The sequence below is a fragment of the Natator depressus genome, chromosome 10 (genome assembly GCF_965152275.1).
Source record: "Natator depressus isolate rNatDep1 chromosome 10, rNatDep2.hap1, whole genome shotgun sequence".
NCBI lineage: Eukaryota > Metazoa > Chordata > Testudines > Cheloniidae > Natator > Natator depressus.
This window is the reverse complement of record NC_134243.1, coordinates 15,141,170-15,164,592: the sequence shown is the minus strand read 5'-3', so window position 1 is coordinate 15,164,592 and position 23,423 is coordinate 15,141,170. Positions and strand designations below refer to the sequence as shown.

Here is a 23,423-nt window from a genome sequence, read left to right as displayed (position 1 = left end):
CTTTGGACAGCCTGCCTTATTCTAAAATTAAGATTCAATATCAAGCCTTCCTCTCCGTAAATCTTGACACTGAACTCAGGAGAAATCAATTTCTCCTGATAATTATGTACGTGCTTTGGTTTGGCTAATCACATTCTAAAGATAGATCTGCATTACTTTAATTCTTAATAATAAACTGTCACTGGAGTCATCAGAAACCAGAGAGAAGGACATTTTGTATGCATAACCTCTAGAAATTATCATCATTGGCCTAGGTAGGACCTTCTCAGAGATTCATATATTAAAGAACATATTTATTATTATCTGTATTAGAGTAGTGCCTAAAGGCATCAAATGAGATCAGGTCCCATTATACTAGGTGATGTACAAATATCTAGTAAGAGATAACCCCTGCCTAGGAGGTTTACAATTTAGATAGGCAAGACAAGCAAAAGGTTTTACCTTTTAGGGTACATCTTCATAGCTAGTGGCAGCCTGTGGCAATGAGTCTCACAGGCCGGGTCAACAGGCTCAGGCTGTGGCTCTAAAAATAGCTATGTAGACATTGCACCTTGGGTCTTAGCTCAGGCTTTGAAGCCCCCCACCTCCATAGTCTTCAGACCCTAAGCTTCACAGTCTGCACAGCTATTTTTAGTGCTGGAGCATGAGCCCCATGAGCTTGAGTCTCTCAGTCTAGCCCCTCAGACTTGCTGCAATGGGTTCCCACTCCCTGTATGGATGTGCCTTAAGAGGAAGCAGGGTCAGTGCACCAGTGATCATCAGCTGCCTCCCAACTGGGCTTAAAATAAGGATCTGGGCCCTCAAGGGAGAGGCACCTGGTGAGAGAGGGTTACTGTAAAGCACAGACAGTCAGTCAGGGCCAGTGAGAGCTGCCAGAGACCAGAGGGATGGTGGAAAGTCCTGGAAGGAAGTTGTGGTTGGTTCGTGGGAGAAGACTGAAGGCCAAAGAGCAGCAAGAAGCATTTGTCAGCTGACTTCCCTGAGCCAGAGGGCCAGGTCTAGAGGGCTGAAGGCCAGAGAGCAGCAGAGGGAGTTGCTTGCTGACATCTAAGATGGAGAGCCAAAACCAGGGGTCAAAAAAGGCAGAAAGCAAGGGAACAGCCTAGGGGCTTACCCATGAGCAGGACTGAGGGGAACAGGGAGAAGGCCAGGGGAACAGAGGGATGCTCCCCCAGATCTTCCAGAAGAGAAGCTGTGGGGGTTTCTGCTGAGAAGACTGGAGTTCCTTTCTGGCTGAAGCAGCTGGAGTGTCTGTCCTGGCAGAGGTACAGAAGAGGAGCAACTAGGAGCCTAGGTGTAGTGGAAGACATCAGAGTATGGTATGGTATGGTATGGAAGGACTCCCAGTAGTGAGGCTGCTTTGAGTGCCTATAGGGAAGAGCAGGGTTCTTAATAAGGTCTGCTCTAGAGTAAGAAGAGCTGTGCCTAATTGGTGGCCTGTGGGAAATGGACTATGGTGGGAACTTCTTGTTGGGGATTATTTGATCTACTTTTTGGTAATTAACAGGCCCCAAGGAGGGGGCATCCTTGAGGCAAGAGAGTTGTTGTGTGGTTACTGAGGACTCTGAAAGGGAAAACTGGGGTGGCTAATGCAGGAGCTTCAGGAGCTTTAGGTAGGGCTGCTCTATTCCAGGTGGAAGAAAGGAAGGAATATTATCCCCACTTTACAGATGGAGAAATGAAGCAGAGAGATTAAGAGTAAAATTTTCAAAAGCCAAATTTTAAAAGGTATTTAGGTGTCTAAATATGCAGATAGGTGACTAGAGGGATTTTCCAGAGGGCCCAGGCACCTAGCCACTTCTGAAAATCCCATTTGGCACTTAGTGACATCTTTAGGTGCCTAAATACCTTTAAAAATCTGGCCCTAAATGACTTAGATGGTGTGACAGAGTGTTTGGCAACAGCAGCTGAGCCAGCCCTCTGGTCACTGCACCTCTACTTAATTACTGTAGAGCAGACCTGATTAAGAAGAGCTGTGCCTAACTGATGGGTTGAGGAGAACTAAGATGCTAATTAGGCCATTAGGCAGGGCATACAAAAGGCACAGGAAGGTAATGGGAAAGGAAGTATGAGAGATCCAGATCCATCACTCTTCCCTGCCTTCCTCCAGAGCTGAGGGCTCCCTAGGACTATAGGGGTTAGGCTGTATAGTGAATAAGGATGGTGGATATTAATATTGTAAATAAACCGCACCAGGTATTTTACCAACAAAAAGGGCTCTGAGCTGTTTGTATGCTTGAGCAGAGGCAGGAGGAAGTGGGCCCTACCACAGAGGGCTAAATCCATTTTCAAAAGTGACTGAGAACTTAAGAGCCATTGACTTTCAGTAACACATGGACTCCTAAGGGTATGTCTACAGGCTGGCCCATGCCAGCTGACTTGGGCTTGCAGGGCTCAGGCTAAGGGGCTGTTTAACTGCAAGGTGGACATTCGGGTCAGACTGTAGCCTGGGCTCTGGGGCCCTCCCATTTCACAGGGCTTCTAGCACTGTGAGCCTGAGTCAGCTGGCATGAGATAGCTGTGGGTTTTTAATTGCAGTGTAGACACACCTTAAGTGCCTAAATCACTTTTGAAAATGGGACTTAGGCCTTGCAATACTGAACTCAGCAATGGTTAAATACCTTTAAAGATGTGGACCTAAATCTCATTGAAAGTCAATTGGACTTAGACATCTAAGTGCCTAAGTCACCTTTGAAAATGGTCCTTTTGAAAATGTTACCTTTAGTGATTTGCCCAGGGTCACACAGGGAATCAATGAAAGAGCCAGGAGTTGCATCCACAGCTCCTGCATCTATATACCAATACCATAACCACCCTAATTTTTTTAGAGTCCAACTGCATTTTAAAAACATATTAAAGTTCTGGTCTTAGATATTTTAAATCTAACTCTAGGGACCGAATGGCTCGGCAGCAGTTCTGCAGAAAAGGACCTAGGGGTTACAGTGGACGAGAAGCTGGGTATGAGTCAACAGTGTGCCCTTGTTGCCAAGAACGCCAATGGCATTTTGGGATGTATAAGTAAGGGCATTGCCAGCAGATCGAGGGACGTGATCGTTCCCCTCTATTCGACATTGATGAAGCCTCATCTGGAGAACTGTGTCCAGTTTTGGGCCCCACACTACAAGAAGGATGTGGAAAAATTGGAAAGAGTCCAGCGGAGGGCAACAAAAATGATTAGGGGACTGGAACACATGAGTTATGAGGAGAGGCTGAGGGAACTGGGATTGTTTAGTCTGCGGAAGAGAAGAATGAGGGGGGATCTGATAGCTGCTTTCAACTACCTGAAAGGGGGTTCCAAAGAGGATGGCTCTAGACTGTTCTCAGTGGTAGCTGATGACAGAACAAGGAGTAATGGTCTCAAGTTGCAGTGGGGGAGGTTTAGGTTGGATATTAGGAAAAACTTTTTCACTAGGAGGGTGGTGAAACACTGGAATGTGTTACCTAGGGAGGTGGTGGAATCTCCTTCCTTAGATATATTTAAGGTCAGGCTTGACAAAGCCCTGGCTGGAATGATTTAGTTGGGGATTGGTCCTGCTTTGAGCAGGGGGTTGGACTAGATGATCTCCTGAGGTCCCTTCCAACCCTGATATTCTATGATTCTATGAAATTGTGCATCAAAGATAAATAATGATAGCAGCCAGAATGCAAATGCTGTATCTGAAGAGAATAAAGCCCTTCTGAAGGCTGGAGAAATTGTCAAAGTTAAATAAAAAATTAAGAAGCCATTCTGTGGGCTACAGAGAAGTTAGACTGTGAGACAGTCCTTAGGGTCAAGAAATTTTAGAATCATTTTGACTGAAATAGTAATCTGATTCTGCTTCCCCAGAAAACACTTATCCTGTGGTGAAATATATCACCATTGTACATGAACACCTGTACCTCTCATTTAAAAGAAGAAAAATATTTTCCTCTCAACTCTCCTTATTAAAACAACTCCAGTGATTAACTATGGAACTTGCTTAAGCCTTATCATCTAATTACAAATCGGCAGCAAAGGCAGCAGACTATCTCTGTTTGGTTTGGTTGTTTCCAAGCCAATAAACAATTGATGCATATTAGTGACTCAGAATGAAGATTTATATGCTCTTAAACATCAAAACAACCGCTGTAGTTGCAAGTAGTGCATTTAACAAATATTTATCTCACTTAAGGCCTTGGAATCTAGAAGATGGGGTTATTTTAGTACTGAAATGCCAAATAAAAATATGGATAACATTAATGAAGAATATGGCTACTACTAGATTCCCTCTCTGCCTTCACCGGGCCTCCCTCCATGGTTGCATTCATGGAGCATGGAATCTGCCATTTCTTATATTCTCTATGTTAGGATTCTTTGCTATCTTATTGACCTTGCCTGTCAAAATGAAAGATAAAGTACAGTTCTGTAATATGGGACAATGCTTTTGTTCTCATAACCAATTTACTGCCATATACTGTACAGTACTTTGGAAGTCAGACATGCAGTGCTTACTACTGGCAGGAGTATTATATCCCAACCTGCCTAAATGTGTCATTATCTCTGTGCCAAAATCCAGTTACAATTAAAGAAGAGCCAGAAACAAAACACCAGATCCAAACACTGCTGGACTTTGAGGAGGATTCAGTATTGCTACCTCTACCCCTGTCATGGGTCAAGCCAAAACCCTGGATGCAAACACCTGTCGTCTCCAGAGCTGGAATTAAAAATCTGGATCTGAAATTTGAAAAGCTGGCCTATCATTAGTTACAATGAGGTCGTTCCATAAAATATCACCAGCATTCCTATTAAGGAGTGAGGAACCAGTTGTAAAAAAGAAACCTGTACCTATCCAACAAAGCTCAGATTTAGTCAGACTCAAACTTACTTTCAGAGTGAAAAAGTTTGCTAAGTTGTGTATGTATTTCTACACTTCTTGACTTTACCTGGGAAAAAAAGATACTGAGATGAGTGACATGATGATTTCAGGGTACTTATATGGCCCTCATCTTCATAATATCTGAGTGCTTATTCCTATCCCAGTCCAAACCAGGACAGCATGAGTCTCTGTCCCCAGACAAAAGGGATATTTTGAACAAGAATCTGAACTTTTGGATGTTACTTAGATCAACCCTGCAAACTTTCTCCTCTTGAATAAATAAGCTCAGAATCATATTTTTGTTGCATGACTTAAGGATGACCCTGGTTAGCTTTGACTAATGTGATCCTCGGTCAAATAGGATATTGCTAGAGAAATTCCTGGCTTAGTTAATATCAGCAAGCAGTTCTTCTGGACTTTATTCGGAAGTCAGATACAATCATATCATTGTTTATACACACTTCTTGAAACGCCATAACATTCTGAAAAATCTAGCAATTCACGCATTAATCAAACAGAACTAAAGATCTTTCACAGTACCTAGGCATTATCAAACATTTATTAGTTGCACTATTTATTGTAAACAAATGTTGTTTTTTGTTCTGTCACAAAATATCATTAATTTTATATTTAAATATTTTAAAAACTAAATTGCTTTATAATATGCATGTTAGAGGTACATTCTTACCCTGTGTTATAGAGCGAGGTAGAAGAACCTGTATTCAGGCATAAAAATCTCTCTCTCACTTTCACCATCTGCAAAATGAGGATAATATTTACCTACAACAGATCCACAGGAGATTTGCAATGATTGATGTTTGTACATGGCTTTGAAAATGTAAAATACTTTATCAATAAAAGTGCTAAGTATTGAGGTAAATATTTTAAAAAATGGGCACCTAAAGACAGGCATCTAAATGTACTGTCATCTTCCATTGGGCACCCAAGTTTTAAAATTTTGCCCTATTAGATCATTTTAATATTATTTTAGTGAAAACATTCTTGTATGGTCTTCCCTCCTTCTCCCTCCCGCCCCCAAATTGCTTGCAAATGTCAATGCAAACACTGTAGTAATGTTATTATTAAAGTCATAATGTAGGGGGAGACTTTGGCAAAGCAGTAAAGTGCCTAAAACCACTATGGCTTATTGCTAAAAGCAGCCAAGACAGCAGGCTGTAAATTGGCCATTCAGCAGTCTCAGTTTAACCAAGGCAGGAGGGGAGGGGAGGGGGGGTTTTGGGTGCCACAGAAAGGGCAGCTTGACCCAGCATCCTTCCTGATAAGAATTGTGTTGAAGTTGCTGATACATGCATCTTAGAAGAGCAGGATGTGCCCCAGGAATGTCTATTGGGGCCTCAAGGCTGCAAACTCTGGAAAAACTCACACCTGGTTAATCGATAATCAGAAGGAACCTCTCGCTTGACCATTGAAACTGCTTACTTAACAAGTTTGCTTTAAGGGACATGTCATTCTATTACTAATGTATAAATAAGGGGGAAAAGTTTGAGGTGGGGGACTCTTCAGGACTGGACTCTCCCTCTGGATGCATTTTGTGTTCCCCACTAGCAGACGGGCTGCCGTTGTGCCACTCGAGAGCCACACTCAGCTTTGGTAATTATCAAGGGTTGAGGGAGTTTTACTATCCTGTTGCAGACAGGTGTATAAGTGCTTGAGACTAAGTAAAGTTTAGCTTTAAGTGAAAGCACTCTTGTGTTGTCCTGTTTGTGCCAGCCATCTATCGGTTGGACGGCCATGTCTCCCCTGATTTATTTCCTGACACCACGTTGCACAGAGTAAAAGTTACCAAGAGCTTTGGGTTGAAAGAACCCCGGGTAAGAATAACAGCATTTATGGGCCAAAATCGTCTGTGGTGTATGTCCCCTTAACTCAGAGCAAGTAAATCAGGGATAAATTTAGCTTGGTATAATTCAACATATAAAAGAAACTAACTTAAAGTTCAATAGGAAGGAGCCACAAGACAGCTCAATACTACTGTCCGGAAGTGCTGGCCACCTCCTACTGGTAGGTGAGTCACACGTGACATCTCTGGAAGAACTGTGTTTTTGGGGGGCATTCAGGGAAAGATTAAAAACCGGTTATAGATGATTCTTGGGGCCCCCTTTGGGTGTGGATTGTTCATTCTCCATCATTGTACAACATCGTTTTCTCTCTTCAGGCTGATAAACTCCAACAGGGTTACACAGTCCTGTGAATGTAGTGAATGTTGTAGTTGTTTTTCAGATGATACTACTTGGGTTTGTAGATGGAAAGGATATTCAGAGAATAAAGTGGATAGATAGTCCCTGTTCCCAGATGGGCAAATGAGGGATTCTATGGATGTAGGACTTTGCTATCATGCTTTATTTCTGTATGAACTGAGAATCTCTGTGACTATGTATCCAGTCCTTCAAGTTCTCACTAGAGAGAATGGTCCATTAAAATCAATGTGACTATTGTTTATGGAGCATTTGCAGGACCATTTCCTAGGGTTGAAATTCCCGGTCTTCTGCAAATCAGATAAATTCCCTCTTTCTCTTCTTACCACTTCAAATATGAAGCTCTTTCCAATTTCAAGGACAAAATAATGTGAACAGTACACACCTGTCAAGCGACATAGGCAAACCTAGGAGGATAGATTGTGTATGTGATGAAAGGACCATAAATGTTAAAATATCTCCACTACCTAATATGATAAACTTTTTTCCACAATCTCATCTTAAGGCATAAATGGCTAGTCAGTTTACAACAAATAAAAGGAAACACTAATTTAAAGAGCCTAGGTTCAAACTGCAAAATTTGCTGTTGTGTGTTGGATCTGTTCCTGAATCTATGAAGTCAATGGGAGTTTTGCCATTCACGTCAATGGCAGCCGGATTAGGGCCATGGTAAAAAACACTCTGGCTTGAGATTACCATTTGAAAATGATAGCAGACTTAAATTTTGGACAACACATTCAGATGAAATATGGCAATTTTGGTCTTGGATAAATATTCATTAAAGCTGCAATTGGAACTTAATAGTCATATAATATGAAAACATTTAATACTCCAAACAATTATATTTGAGATATTTCTTTGATTGTCTGAATTTCATTTAACATGATTTTTTCTAGAAACTTCTGAATCAATTCTTTTAAGGATATTGCATCCTATTTCTCTTCGCATGAGATATCTACTTATTTAAATTGCTCAGAAATTATTCAACTTGATCTTGCTAAATCATGAAAGAATTAAACATGACCTATATCACTTGGATATAGTTATGAAGCACCATCCTTGCACATCACAGAATTAATATAATAAGCAGGATGCCCAATCAATTGTATGTGCATTCAGTTTTATATCCTCATAATAATTTCATTTAATGTTAATGAAATTCTTTGCCAAAATAATTTTTTGTTTGCTGGCTTTGTAATAGAAATGACAAATCTATTTATACATAGTATTAGAGATAACAAGACTAATTACTCTTGAACAGTATTCCTTAAAAATAAGAGGCAAATAAGTGTGTATCTGGTATAATGCACTGCAGAGGTTGTGAGTGTTGTGCCTGTGTTGTGGTGCCAACTTAAAGCTCATTGAAATACCAAACATTGCTCTTCCCTGTGCCATTGCACTTACAGATGCATGGTACCTCACAAACATCCATCAGACCTTTAGTATGTATTTTTATATTCATGCTTTTAATAATGAATACTCCTTAATAGTTTACATCTTCATAGTATAATACAGACATTAACCAATTACTCTTTATCTAGTCTGAAGACATGACATTATTGACCTAAAACAGTGGTTCTCAACCAGGGGTATGTAGACATCTTCCGGGGGGGGGGGGGGATACATAAATTCATCTATATATTTGCCTAGTTTTACAACAGACTACATAAAAAGCACTCATGAAGTCAGTACAAACTAAAATTTCATACAATGACTTGTTTATACTGCTCTCTATATTATACACTGAAATGTAAGTACAGTATTCATATTCCAATTGATTTATGTTATAATTATATGGTAAAACTGAGAAAGTAAGCAATTTTTCAGTAATAGCGTGTTGTGACAATTTTGTATTTTTATGTCTGATTTTGGAAGCAAGTAGTTTTTAAGTGAGGTGAAACTTGGGGATACACAACACAAATCAGACTCCTGAAAGGGGTACAGTAGTCTGGAAAGGTTGAGAGCCACTGCCTTAGAAATTTTAATATTCTGTATGAAATACCTGATCTGAAGCCCACTGAAGTCAGTGGAAAGACTTAGTTTTAATGGACTTTGGATCAGGCCCTAAAGCATTAATTCAGGAGAAAATCCCAATTCAGGAAGGGCACTTAAGCATGTGCTTAAGTCCCACAGAAGCCAATGCTTTCCTGAATGGGATTGTCTTAAGTAAGTGCTTACCTGCTTTTCTGAATTGGGTCCTAAGGCTTCCACCTTGAAGCAGAGATACTTTAGGAACACTTTTGCTGATACAGACTAACACTGCTACCTCTCTGAAACCTGTTCCCCAGGCAGTGGGTGATGGGTATTCCTGATAGCTGATGACTACACACACTGAAATGCAAGTAGTTGCATGCTTGAATTCAGTTCTGCCTGAAAATGAACTGCACTGAACAATTCACCAGACAACACAACATTGACTGGAGAAAGGGGAAATCCCTAGTATCACTTCAAAGTTATAGTGTCTTTCTATATGGAATATCTCAGCACAGACATGAGCACTGAACACCCACCACTCCCATTGACTTCCTCTGGGGGTTATGAGCCTTTTAGCACTTCTGAAAAACCAGATCAAAGGCTGAGCAACCAAAAATCTCAACATCTGGCCCCTTTTGAAAATTGTGGCTGCAGTAATTTACCCTCACTAGATGGATGGCGTAAAGTAGGGAAGTAGCAGGATGCCCATCGTAACAATGGTAAACGGAGGCAGCCAGAGACAGTGATTTGGAGACAGGACAGGAACCCAGTGGCGGATCCGGTGCTTTCACCACGTGGCTGTCTTTTCCCCGAGCGGGCTATTTTGTTGGAGCGTCCAGCATGGATCCAGCTGAGGCTCTGCCAGCCCCCGCGCCGTCCTGTACTCATCACCGGCCTGCAATCCGCCCCCCGAAGCAGCGTCAGCGGTGCCGCCTGCGTGTCCCCACCAGGCTCAGCCTCAGCCTCACCCGCGGGCTAATGACTCAGGCGGCGGGGCTCTCCCCTGACTTGCCTGGGGCCCGGCTGAACGGGCTCGCGCGTCTCCCAGTCCTGACGAGCAGCCAATGGGAAGTCTCCCCGGCCTCCCACACCCACTCCGGCTCCTTGGTGCGCTGGGGACCGCGTGGCGTCAGCCCGCGCCCCGACCAACCAGCGCCCGCCTCACCCAGCGCCCGCCGGCCTCTCCCCCACCGCCCTGCCTTTAAGAGCCCGCGAGCCGGAGCCGAGCGCCGCAGCTAGGGCGGCGCAGGTCCTGGAGCGGGCTCTGCTCCGAGCTGTCCGGGGCCGCTGCCAATCGTGCTCAGAGGAGGGAGTGGGCAGCGCCTGGTCCCAGCTGCCCCGGAGAGCTCCGCGCTGGGGCTGAGCTACACCAGGTCCCCCAAGTGATCCCCACCCCCTTCCCCGCAGCTTTAAGGGCTCGTTGCCCCCGGGGGCTCCGTGAGCCGGCATGCTGGCTCTCCTGGCAGGGCTGCTGCTCTCCCTCGCCTCCGGGGCCAGCTGGCGGGGAGTGAGGGGCCAGGAGAGCCCCCCGGGGAGCCGCTTCGTGTGCACCTCCCTGCCGCTGGACGCTGCCCCCTCAGGCTGCCCGCTGCCCCCTGTCCCCATGCAGGGGGGCGCCCTCCCTTCCGAGGAGGAGCTGAAAGCCACCGTGCTGCAGCTGCGGGAGACCATCCTGCAGCAGAAGGAGACCATCGGCAACCAGCGGGAGACCATCCGGGAGCTGACCAGCAAGCTGAGCCGCTGCGAGAGCTTCCCCGGCCCCGACGGCAAGCCCGGGACTGGAGGGTGGAGGAAAGAGTTTGCCAAGGGCAAAGACACCATGGGGGACCTGCCCCGGGACCCCACCCAGGTCATCGACCAGCTGAGCCGGACCATGCAGACGCTGAAGGACCGGCTGGAGAACCTGGAGGTAGGAGATGCTCCGGGACCAGCTAGAGCCCGGCTGGCTGGGGAGCTGTCCCTGGTGCTGCAAAGAGGGCGGCGGCTGCTGTGTATGTCTGTATAGCACTTTTAATCCGCGGTGCCATGTCCACGGTAGCGCCAGGCTGTAACGAATAGCCCTGGGGGGACTGATGTCACCCACTGAAAATACACGGGTCTCTTTCGGAAGGGCAATTCACGAAGTTGCTCCCAGTCACAGACTGAAAGGAACCGGCATCGCTTCCCAGAAGCTACAGATGGTTCATCCTGCAGCTGGGGTTCGCCAAGAGCCTTTATTTAGTCCACTTCTGGGTCAATCAGTTATCTGTTCTCCCCCCTCTTTTCTTAGGGGCGACTCTAAATATATACCCTAGTGTAGTGAGAGCGAGGGCCCACGTTTCCTTTGAGGCATAGGAGGGGAGGTTTGAGAAGAGAACTGGATGTGGGGACTGTACTTTCTGAATAAAAGGGTGCTTTAAACCGGCAATCTGCGGTGCAAGCCCTTGTGCTGGGTGCATGTTAACTTGTTAATGAATTCCTTATGTGTTTATTTAAAGGGCGGGGGAGGAGGGGAAGTGACCCTGCAGGAGAGGCTTCAGAGAATTGATTTGTTTGTTGTTTTAGTTAATGGAAAATCGAGTATCCCTCTTAGTATGTCCCCGCCCTTAAAACGGAAGAGAAGAGATTTGTGGGTTTTATTTTCCTGCTGTTATGAGCTTAGTATCTGTTTTTAATATTTCTAAATCTCTGCTAGTGCTGAGAACGTGCGTGCGTAGGGCTTGGACTATGATGCTGACATGTCCGGCCATATGACCTTGACATAGGGTGCTGAACAAAACAGCAAGGCCCTTGAGAAAGTTGTGAAGTGTGGGTCATAAAGACCAGACGATGCTTTCATGAGAGCTGGTCTAGAGTGAAAGCGAGTCATTCAAAGAACTGTACAAATACAAAGCCCACTGAAATCCGTGTAAAGGCTCTAATTGACTTCAGTAAGGCTTGGATCAGGCTCACAGTTAGACACAGCACTTGTCGCAATGTTTGCTTGGATGGAAACTTTTTTCCAAGCAGAGTGTTGGGTTTTTTCCCCAGACCATGGCAGAATTCTAGGTATTTTCTTCCCCCACCCCATTCTGATGTATGTGATTCCCAAGAAGATTTAAAATGATTTATTAAAAGTTCATGTCCAGTCAACCATTACTAGCTGTTCTTTAACCAGAATGGCTGTTGAATCCATTTTAATAATACCTCCAATAGTATAGGTTTTAAAACATTTTTTCAAGGCATTCCCTCATTGGCTACTTCCCCACATAGGTTACAGTGCTTGGGCCTTGCCTGCTGCTGGAGATGAGGCTCTTCTGGAGTCACACTGTCTAACATGTTATGGGACTGTCCCAGAATGATTCATTTGGCTTGAAGTAGGCAGCAGGATTGATATGGTAATAGATATCTGCTTAAAAATTACTTCCCAGAACTGTGTGTTGGGATCTAACCCACCATCCTGGAAACTCTCCAATTCACGGAAAGCTTGGCTCTCTAGAGCAGTGCTTGTAGCCAAACAACTTGCATTGCTTAGAGGATGAGCAGACTGCTTCCAGGGATAGAAGCTGGGCACAGTGACTCGGCTGACCTGGCAGCTAGAGAGCACATAATCTTTCAGAAAAGATGGACCTCAGGTAAATTTGAAAAGATTTGGTCTTTGATTTAATTTCTAGCAGATGGAAACTGAGATGTCATTCTTTTCTCCCCTCTGCCCTATTCCTTTCTTTCTTTACCCTCCCTTTCCATTTCTTTGTTTTGTTTTCTCTAGTTCTCCTGTTCTCTTTGGAAGAGAACATTCAATAAAAATTAAATAAAATTTTAAAAAGGGCTGCTTCTCAAGGACAACTTTGAAAGCTTTTCCTGTTCAGTGAAACATTAGTCTATTATGCTGCTATTTATTGAAGCATCTCATGATGGCATTATTTTGGTGGGGAAAACAAGCTCTGGCACTAAAATGCCCATAGAAGATAAAACTCTTGGTTTCTAGCTGAAAATTAAGTAAATCAGTGTCATTTGGGATAAAGGCTAGCCCACTTTGACAGCTTAAACAAATAACTTCCATAATGGGTCACTTTCAGAGTTGACTTGATGAAACACCTGAACTCTTGTTTGTTAAATCATTCACTATTACCAAATTAAAATACCCCAAATGTCTATTTTGATTTTTTTAAAGTAATAAAAACATTTTCTTGGTATAATTTACTCTGCTTTAGTGTCTGGTAATGTCATTTTTCATTTTTTGAAAATGTGCAACATGTAGATATTTGAAATACATCAAACTTGGCTTCTTGAATGAAACAAGGGAAGCATTAAACAAATACATTGGTATTAAAGAAATGAGTCTCTTTTGTTAGTCTGATGAAAGGTTTGAACATGACGTTGCTTTTTAGCATTTCTATTATACTTTCAGGAGTGCTGAGTGTTCTGGGTTTGAAAACTGCTTTCTTCCTTGGTCATGAGCAGACCCACATTTCACAATTTTTTGCTTTTTCAGATATGGCATGAAATCTTTCTTTTCTTTTTTCCTTGAAGCACCAACTCCGAGCCAATGTGTCATATGCAGCCCTGCCTAATGAGCTTCGAGAGATGCTTCAAAGGAGGCTTGGCGATCTAGAGCGCCAGCTTTTAAGCAAAGTGGCTGAACTTGAGGATGAGAAATCCCTGCTTCATAATGAAACTTCAGCCCATCGGCAAAAGACAGAAACAGCCCTGAGTGCATTGCTAGAAAGAGTTTCTGAATTGGAAAAAGGTAATTTAGAAACAGAATTTAAAGCTTTCCCTGCATTTTGCTGTTTAGCTTGCCTCCTCTTCTGCTGCAGTATTAGAACTGTACCTCAGCATGGTCTTGTGCTGAGGGACTGGACTATGTATCTGGAGATCTGGGTTCAATTCCTGCCTCTGTCACAGACTTATTTGACAAGTGACTTTGTCCGTACAGTTTCCCATCTCTAAACTGGAAAAAATACTAGGGTTTTGAAGATGATCCCTTGAAGTTTGTTGGATGCTAAGATATGGGGGCCATCTAAATGGAGAAGGGGGAAAAAGGCAATTCTCCTCAAAAGTGCTTTTGACACTTTATTAGATCACATGATTTTCAGTGCAGATAAAGTTAGTTGAACACAAGTTGCCTATTGGCATAGGCTGCTGCAGCTAGCTTCACCCTCTAGATCTGCAAGCACTAATTATGCCACTAGACCCTTTCCACTTTTTCTGTTGAATACACCATTGAGACACAACCTTTGGTTTTCATTAGTGGTGAACATTGCCTCTGAGATTCAGCAGACCTTGAAGCATGTGTCCTATCCCAAATGTGCAACCTTCAGGTTTTACAGTGGATTACATGTGGTGCCACTGGGAGACTTTTTTAATCCTAATCATTTAATCAGATATTTAGATTAATTATTACTGGGGAACTGCATGTGTGAGTACTCCATTTATTTAACTTACAAATGCATGTGGCAATGAACTACAAAATGAAACTCTCGGTAAGGACAATATACCAACAGAGAATTGCATAGCATTAGATTATCCTTAAATAATGTTTATAAGAACAGCAGGGTTGGACAATGACTTGCTTGGGTGAATGGGCTGTCTGCTTAAAAACAAATTGCACGTTTTTGAAAATATACCCACTACAAACATACACATCTCATGAATTTTAAACTACAGACTAATGGATCCATTTGTTCAGTACTGGGCATATTCTTTTCATTTAAAAATGTGCAAAAAGAGATGTCTAACTGGTCACTTAACATTTTCCCAATATCAAAACTGAAGTCCTGAGCTGCAGTGAAAATGTCTGGTGAGATGCAATAAGCTTGGAGCAACGAACCCTTCCAAATTAACAAGTTTCTCTAGAACCTTTTTAATGAAGACTGTCTATAAAAGTGCCTTGAATTGCAAACTTACTGACGCTTGTAATACTGGGCCAGAAATAGTGTGTCCCTATAGGACACAGGTCTTCAGAGAGAAGTAAGAGTCCAATATCCAGTGCTTATAACTCTTTGGGGGACTAAAAACAGCTGAGAGAACTTTAGAAATCTTTGGGAGATCAGCTTTTTTTAAAAGTGTTGGTGTGTTTGGGGCCAGGAATTGGGAGACGTGGGTTCTTATCCTGGCATTGTTACTTTTCTCTGCAATTCTGATGCAACTCACTTAGCCTTTCCTGTGCCTCGCCTTTCTCCTTCTGTAAAGCGGAGGATAATACTTGCTGTGTTTAATTCTTGAGACTGAGAAATTCAGTCCATTAATGTTTGTGAAGCCCTTTGGGATGCTGTAATGAAAGGAGCAGTACAAGTGCCAAGTATTAACTTTAAAGTGTGGATCCATTTGCAATCTATTTCTGGGCAATAGATTGTCAACCATCCCACAGTGCCGCAATCTCTCACTGGACCTTGTATTTGTCCTGGCAAAAGACAATCTTTTGTAAAGGGTAGTAGGAGACTCTGGAAGAGTTCTGACTGGCTCTTGATTTTTTGATATGGAGGTGTTACAGATGATTGTGGACTCCAAGGACTTGCCTACCTGGTGAAGTAAAGCGCACTATGGGGGGTGTGATTTCTAAAGCACACTAATGTGTGGCTCATTAGTCTGTATAGACCCTGCTGGTGCACACCAAAGGCTCCTTAGGGCACTTTAACATAGTGCTATGTTAAAATGTGCCAGAGAACATTTAGTTAGACTGCAAGCCACTGTCTCTTACCATGTGTATGTAACCTAGCACCTACCATTACAGCTGCAAATGTCTGTTTCTTTTTGTTATTATAGTCAGGGCTGGTAGCACCACCTATATGAGAGGCTGCCTGACACTCCCCAGGATAAGACCCTGTTTTTAGTTGCTTTTGGCTTTTCCAAACAACTGTTTGGGGTTTGCAATTTTCCAGGTCAGGCTGAATGGCTTTGGCTGAAGTTCTCAAATATAAATAAATCAACCATTCTGAAGATCGAGGGTAGGGGAAAATACACTAATTTGGCCATGTTAAATTCTAGCTCTAGTTCCCCATGCTTTGGAGAAATTTGTCAGAAGCATGACCATTGTCAAGCATGTGCCTTTTGATAGCCCCCATGAAATTCTGGCCAAGTTATACATCTTTGAAAAATCAGTTTGCACATGTTTAGTGGTGAATTCTTTGATTTGTAGCAGTTACATTTTTGAAGATGCCATCCTCACTGAGCATACTTGAGCCTTGGAGCACCTGCTGACCAGGCTGTGCATGCACTATCCTCAGACAAACTGAGCATGCTCCCTGCAGCCCATAGCTACAGGGGTGAAGCCAGACTCTCCCTGTAATTATTCCTCCGAGCTGCTCTGGGCATGGCTGGGGCCAGGCACTGGAACCAAGAGCAGGGAGCCTGTCTCTCCTGTGCTCTTGGTGACCTTCCCACCTTTGCCTGGCTGCTAACAAGGGGAATGTGGAGGAGGAAGCCATGTGATCCACATGCAGAGGGGACGAAAACCAGACCTGGGAAAGGAGTTGATTGGGGCAAGGAGTCTGAGACTCCTCTGGAAGGAGGGGAAAAGCTAGGACTGGTTGGCTAAGGAGAGTGGGACTGGGAGGCAGTGAGAAATGGGGTGGGGTGGGGTGGAGTGAAAGAACCAGAACCAGTTGGTCGTGGGAACACAGACTGAGTCTGGCTGGACAAGGGGACTGAGAACCAGTGTGTCAGGGAATTGGAAGGAACCAGGGCAGAGGGGAGGGGGAAACCGATCTGAGAAGGAGCTGGTGTGTGGGGGAGAACTGGGATTGGCTGGCCAAGAGACTGGGGCAAGAAGCTGTGGAGGATTATGGGTAGGGGCAAGACTGAAATTGGATAAGGAACCTGGAGAGGGAGACTGGGCCTGGGAGACAGTGGAGGAGATGGATCAGAAGAGGAGTTGGGGTGGGGGTGGGGGGGAACTAGCCCTAAGTGTAGGGAGGGGGAGATTAGGAGTGTTTGTGCGGCAGGGTGAGGAGGTGATTGAGACCTACAACTGTCTGGACAAGGAGATTAGGGCTGAGACACAAATCTTGAGTAATGGAGACTGGGAATGGTAGGAGAATGAGCCAGAGGTGGGGAAGAGTAGGACAGGGAAGGGGGTCATGCTTCTAGGGGAAATGCACAGAAGAGTCTGTGCCCACTAGAACACCCCCTGTCCAGAGCCTGGAATGGAACCCAACATTCCTGAGTCTTGCCATTCCCCTGCTGGCAGCATATATCTGTGACCTACACTGGCAAAGTGTGTCTCAACCCTCTCCAGTGCTGGTCCACATAGTGGATGGTTCCTATTATTGCTATCAGTTACCTTGTTAGCACAAGTGGCAGAGGTCTGTGTGGTGGATCTAAAAGTTCCCTGCTGATTATGATGCCAGGTAGAATTTCTGAGGCTTATTCTTTTCTTTTTCTTTCCCCCAGTTTGCTTTAAAAAAAAAAAAAACAAACCTAGGAAATTACAAAAACTCATGTTAAAAGTCAAGGAAGTTAGGAAATACCAGAATTAAGATTGCACAGGCAACCCTAATTTGGTCCCCTTGTGCATAATATGCTAGGATACAGTCTTTAATTACATGCTCACATATTATTATTTCCACATGATCCTTGCCTTGTTCAGTGCACAGACTAGACCTTCTCTGGGGATGAATCGGGGTTGTGTAGTGAAGGAGGCTATTGCAGAAATTTGAAGGTGAGTAAACGAGGCAGAGGACTTCAGGAAGAATAAAGAAGGTATGATGGATAAGGCAATTGTATATTGCCCTGGAGGACTGGATTCGATCCCTGCTTCCTATATATGTGATGCTGGGCAAGTCAAACCAAGCTTTTCACAGGGAGTCATGAATTGTTTTCCTCCTCTTTCTGGGTGCCCAACTGGACCCTGCGGTCTAATTAACAGAATTGCTGAGCACTCAGGGCTGTAACAGAAGGCAATGGGAGCTCTGCTTTTAAAGTGCTCTATAATGCTAAGTATTAGAGCTCATCAAAAACATTTGGACACAATTTTCCACTGGACAATGCCATTTAGTCAAAATCAAAACATATTGTAGTAATATGTTGATTCTGATGAAACTTTCAACAGGAAAAAGTTGAAATAATTTAATCAATTTTGTTTTGACTTTTGTATTACATTAATATATCTACATTATGTTGTATAATAAAAGATGAAATAAACCAAAATTATCAAAGAGAAGTGTCTTGATAGTGCCAATTTTTGTGAATTCTACAATAAGCCTCAAACTTTTCATTCCAGTTCAGAATGAATCTTAAAAAAAAAAAAAAAACCCACCTTCCACAGAATGGAAATAGTAGGCCTGATTGGAAACTAGGTACTCTGAGATCTGGATCTAGTCATGTTAAATTGGTCTCCCAGACCTAGTGAATACTTCCCCTTAATTTCTCTATGCTTTTGGTCCTCATCTCTAAAATGGAGACTATGATACCACCTCATCCTGCAGGGGGTTTGTCAAGATACATTAATGTTTGTGAAGCGCTCAGATACTAAAGTGATGAGTGCCATAGAAAAGGCCATGGGGAAAATAATTTAGTTTTTAGAGCTGCCTTTGAATAATGGGGAGTAAATTAGGTCTAGGCCACACACTGGACAACAAGGAGAATTCAAAATATAAATAGCTGCTTATTGAGCGCTGTCCATTCTGTGCACTGAATGAGGCAGGAATCCTATGGAAAAACAGTATGTGATCATATAATTAAAGACTCTATTAGGACAGACACACAAGGGAGGCAAATTGTTCAACCTTAATGTAGGTTTGTGCAACCTACATGTAATTTGAACATAGTCTGTGTGTAATTCCTTAAATTAGTCAGTTAGAAAATAACCTGTCTTAACTGAGTTCAGCTTTAGATAAGAAGTGTCATTTTAAAACACATGTAAAGCTTTTTTTCCTCTTTCTATAACCATAGGAAGCAGTGCTTTTAAATCACCAGACGAATTCAAGGTCGGTCTCCCTCTTCGCACAAATTATTTATATGGGAAGATCAAGAAGACTCTGCCAGAGTTGTATGCCTTCACTGTGTGCTTGTGGCTGAGGTCAAGTGCTTCTCCTGGAATTGGAACACCATTCTCCTATGCTGTCCCTGGGCAGGCTAATGAAATTGTGCTGATAGAATGGGGGAATAATCCAATCGAATTACTAATTAATGACAAGGTGAGAACTAACTACTTTCCTTTCTAGAATAGACAGCCCAGGTAAACAGAGATATATTAAGGCCTGAATCTGCACTATAAAAAATCTCAGGTAACTTTTCGACTGACTTCAATGGCAGCAAGATGAGGGCACTAAAGTTTAAAATAAAAAGTACATACTTTCACAGAATGGCTTTGAATAAAATTAGGTGATGCTTTTGTTCATGAGAATAGGTAATGTGGTATAGCTGGATAGGCTTCACCTATGCTTGTACATTACAATTACAAACATTTAGAAATCCTGGGTCTGAGTCGCCTCTCATTCACACCATTTTAAATCAGGAGTAACCTCTTTGGAGTTAAACCAGTTTAGAGCCTGTATAAAAGAAATCATAGTCAAACCAATTATGTTCTTTTTAAATTAATAGGAATTTAATATATCAGCATGAACCTGGCATAAAATTAACCTGAGAGCAAAGAGAATAAGGCATATGTCAGACTTTTTTTTTAATCTTTTTAAAGTATTCTACTTACTAGGTCTTCAATTTATGTCAAACTTTTCCAACTGTTGCCTTTTTCTGTAGGAGAGGTCCCTGATAATTAAACTTCTTATAAAGTGTCAAACACACAGTAAAGGTGCTCGGCACATTGCAGAATCAGGCCTGAGAAGAAAAATACTAAAACCCAACTTTTCAAAATTAAGTACCCTGAACATCTCCCCTGACCCCCACCCCTAGTTTGGGCTAGCTGTAAAAAGAAATTGATTTAGAACTTGTAAACCTCAAATTATGTCATTACACTACTTACCTGAGTAAAAACTAGATTGTTCAACAATGGCTGAAGTGAGTTTTATCAACTTGGCATCAGGCACTGTTCTGTGTGCGCTGAGGGGTGGAAATCTCATAAACACCTAATCCCTGGGAGTATAGTGATAGGGTTGCTAAGATACCTACAGTACAATTCAGATGGTTCACAGTCCATGTAGTGGGTTAAGAAATGCTTATTAAAAATACCTTGTTAATAATTTTGGCTTGTGCATGTGGGGGGAGGGGGAAAGGAGGTTAAGTTCTCTCTAATGTTCTCCCCATTTGTAGGCTTGTTAGCCTACACTGTTAACTGCTTGTGCAAGGCTAAAAATATTCTTCTACCCTAAGGGTTGATCCAAAGTCCACTGAAGCCAGTGAGTCTTTCTATTGACTTCAGTGTTGGATTATGCCCATAAAGGGGCCTAATCCTGTGCCCTTTGAAGCCCACAGTAAAGTTCCCATAGACAGTTTGAGTAGGAGGGGCTCAAGATCGATCTTGGCAAGTAGAGTGCAGCAGTATTTTCTACAAATGCCACAGGCAAGCCCCAGGATTGAAGGACTATCCTAGCGCAAAAACTGAATGGAAGGTTAGAGCTAAGCACGAAGGGATTTCAACAACAAAGAAATGCTATGGACTAACCTGCAGCATCAGCAGGAATGGTGGTAACCTAGGCTCTCGTACCTGTGGTATTTAGCCACAACTGGAGCAGAAAACATGTCTGTCTTGCTGAATTCCCAGTGCGTTGAACATACCTCCACCCCTCCTTTCATTGAGATGATTCTCTTTTTAGCCATTTGCAGCGTAGCTGTAAACCTGGGACAATGTAGAATGACTTGTTTAAATTTTCTATGGGAATGAATGTCTGCCTGGATCAGTGTATGAAGACACTAGTATAGTAATAAAGCCTTGGTCTGTTGCCATTATTCAAGGGCTGGCACTGCCAGACTCAGGTCTCCGGTATTCATTATTGTTATCTACATGTAGGTTGCCCAGCTCCCTCTCTTTATTAGCGATGGAAAGTGGCATCATATCTGTGTCACGTGGACAACTAGAGATGGAATGTGGGAGGCTTTTCAGGATGGAGAGAAACTCGGCACTGGGGAAAATTTAGCCCCTTGGCACCCAATTAAACCTGGAGGGGTCCTGATTTTGGGTCAGGAGCAGGTGAGTTGAAGAGACATTTTTCTTATAAAAATAACCAAATCTCTCTCCCTTCTCTAAAAGCAGAAATTAAAGAAAAACCTACTGCTTACAAATAAAGTGAATTTGGAATTCATAGGACTGCTATTGTCCAGTTATAAAATAACATTCCCCTTGCTCCATGTGTAGCATCTGAGAGATGCATGACAAAGCAACAGATATTTGGTGGAATCAGTACCTATTACCATGCTGTATTTCTCTTATTTAATATATACTGAAATATTTCCTATTGCAAGTCTTAATTTAATGCTAAAATATGAAGCATTGGTTCTGTTACTTTTGCCAGTGATCTGACTAATGCCTTGAATATGAATCCTTTGAAACTGATTGCTGACAGCTATATGGAGGCTAAATACTCTGTGGAAATAGGCTGAACTGGATCAGTTATGATGCATCTGCACATAGTGATGGACAACTGCTTGCAACGGTAGTTGCTGTGCCTCCAATCTTCGGGCCAGCACAATTTGGCCCTCTTCCGGGGGAGAGCGCAAGGAGCCCCTTCCTTTTCCTTCCACCCCCTTCATAGCTAGAATATGGGCACTGTTCCTCTATGAATGCGTAGAGGAATCAAAACTATTATGGCAACTGAGCACTAAACCCAAGGGGGGGCATAATGGAGAGGCTTGTGGCTGTGTCCAGGGTCCCTTCCTGCCCTGTCCCAGAGGCAAACCCACTGGAGGCTGAAGCACATGCTATGCCTTTGTAAAGGGGACGAATAGGCCACTTTTTTTTCTGTAGTATTCAGAGCTCTCCAATCAGAAGTCATCTGACCACTAGCTATACAATGACTTATGTAACCAACACGCTGCAAATCGTGATATTTGAATATTGGCAATGGCCTTTACTAATATTTTTTGTAAAACAGAAGACATCTTGCTATGAAATTTGCAAATTACCTAAGGAATAAATTGACAGATTTTGTGATCTCCTTTTGCATTGAAAAGGAAGTGAGATTCACTAAAATTATTGGCTGTAAACTAATTGCTCCTTGATCATGTCAGTCACTGCATAGTAGATGCTCAAGTTCAGCATTAAAGCACTGGCAGAGCTCTTCTGTGAAGCTTTCCCTCTGCCTACTCATACTATACTTGGCTCCAATCTGTACTACCAACTCACTGTATAATCATGCAAACTCAGTGTAGCTCTTTGCCGCTTGCTAGTGGTTGGACCATTTAAGGAGTCAGACTGCTATTACCTCCAACATGATGTTGGTCCTTTAATACAGGCAATAGAAGCTAAGCTTTTTTTTTAAAACCCAGAGGTCCTGGTTCAATCCCTGCAGATGACTGGTCCAGGGGCATGGTTATATTTACTACTATAATTGCATAAGGGCTCAAACCAGCACACTTTACACATGCATAGTTATCACTGAAGTTAACAAAATCTAGTCTGGGCAAGCACTGCCCAATCAGGCCTTAAATCAGCTCTAATTTTTTTTAAGGCCAGCATCTGTATGCCTTGCTCCCAGAGGTGAGCATGAGTAGCTCCTCTGACTTACGATGTCACCCTCTTGCCATTGGAAATGGCGTTCACACTTGTGATACAGCAAACCAGTTCTTTGAGACATGAGCTTCTAAATGCTTGAAAGAGCAATATTTTGTGAAAAGTAAAACAAAGACCATTTAGAAATCTTGGTGACTAGCATTTTGCACTTGCATTTCACCTATTGCGGGTAGTGTGGGTGGCTTCTTTAATTTTAAAGAAGCACACGGAAAAACCTGTTCATCTAATTCTTTTTTTTTATATTCATAAAGGACACGGTTGGAGGAAGATTTGATGCAACTCAAGCCTTCGTAGGGGAGATGAGCCAGTTCAATATCTGGGACAGGGTCTTAAAAGCAGAAGATATCATGAATATTGCTAACTGCTCTACCAACATGCCTGGCAACATCATACCCTGGGTTGATAACAATGTTGATGTATTTGGAGGTGCAACTAAATGGCCCGTGGAGACATGTGAAGAGCGTTTGCTAGATTTATAGCTACAATCACTTTTCTATTTAAGTGCCCCATTTTATTAGGACAATTCTTGTAAGGTCTGTCACACTTATTTCCCTACCAAATGAATTGGGGGGGGGGGGGGGGAAATCCTGAGTAAACTGCTTGGGGACAAATAAAGCTGGTAGCTCTTGGCATGAATCCTGAAGATGAAAGAGGCTCAAATAGCAGTTCCCTTAAGGTGGATCCAAAGATACCTATTGAGTTCAATGGACTTTGGATCAGGTTCTTGCTTGGTACATTAATTCTTCTAGGGGAATCTCTTTTGCAAATGTTACCTATATCAAGTGGCAAATTGCTTCTCTCTGATAACAGGCA

At 42.9% G+C, this 23,423-nt stretch overlaps 1 protein-coding gene across 1 annotated transcript; it reads left to right on the top strand.

The window, feature by feature from the left end:
- The first annotated feature begins 10,259 nt into the window (after positions 1 to 10,259).
- Positions 10,260 to 23,180, top strand: NPTX2 (neuronal pentraxin 2). Its single transcript, XM_074964591.1, has 5 exons — positions 10,260 to 10,934; positions 13,517 to 13,733; positions 18,878 to 19,122; positions 20,892 to 21,071; positions 22,862 to 23,180. Exons 1-5 carry the CDS (start codon positions 10,473 to 10,475, stop codon positions 23,087 to 23,089), a joined length of 1,332 nt encoding a protein of 443 aa, XP_074820692.1. The 5' UTR covers positions 10,260 to 10,472; the 3' UTR covers positions 23,090 to 23,180.
- Positions 23,181 to 23,423: the final 243 nt, after the last annotated feature.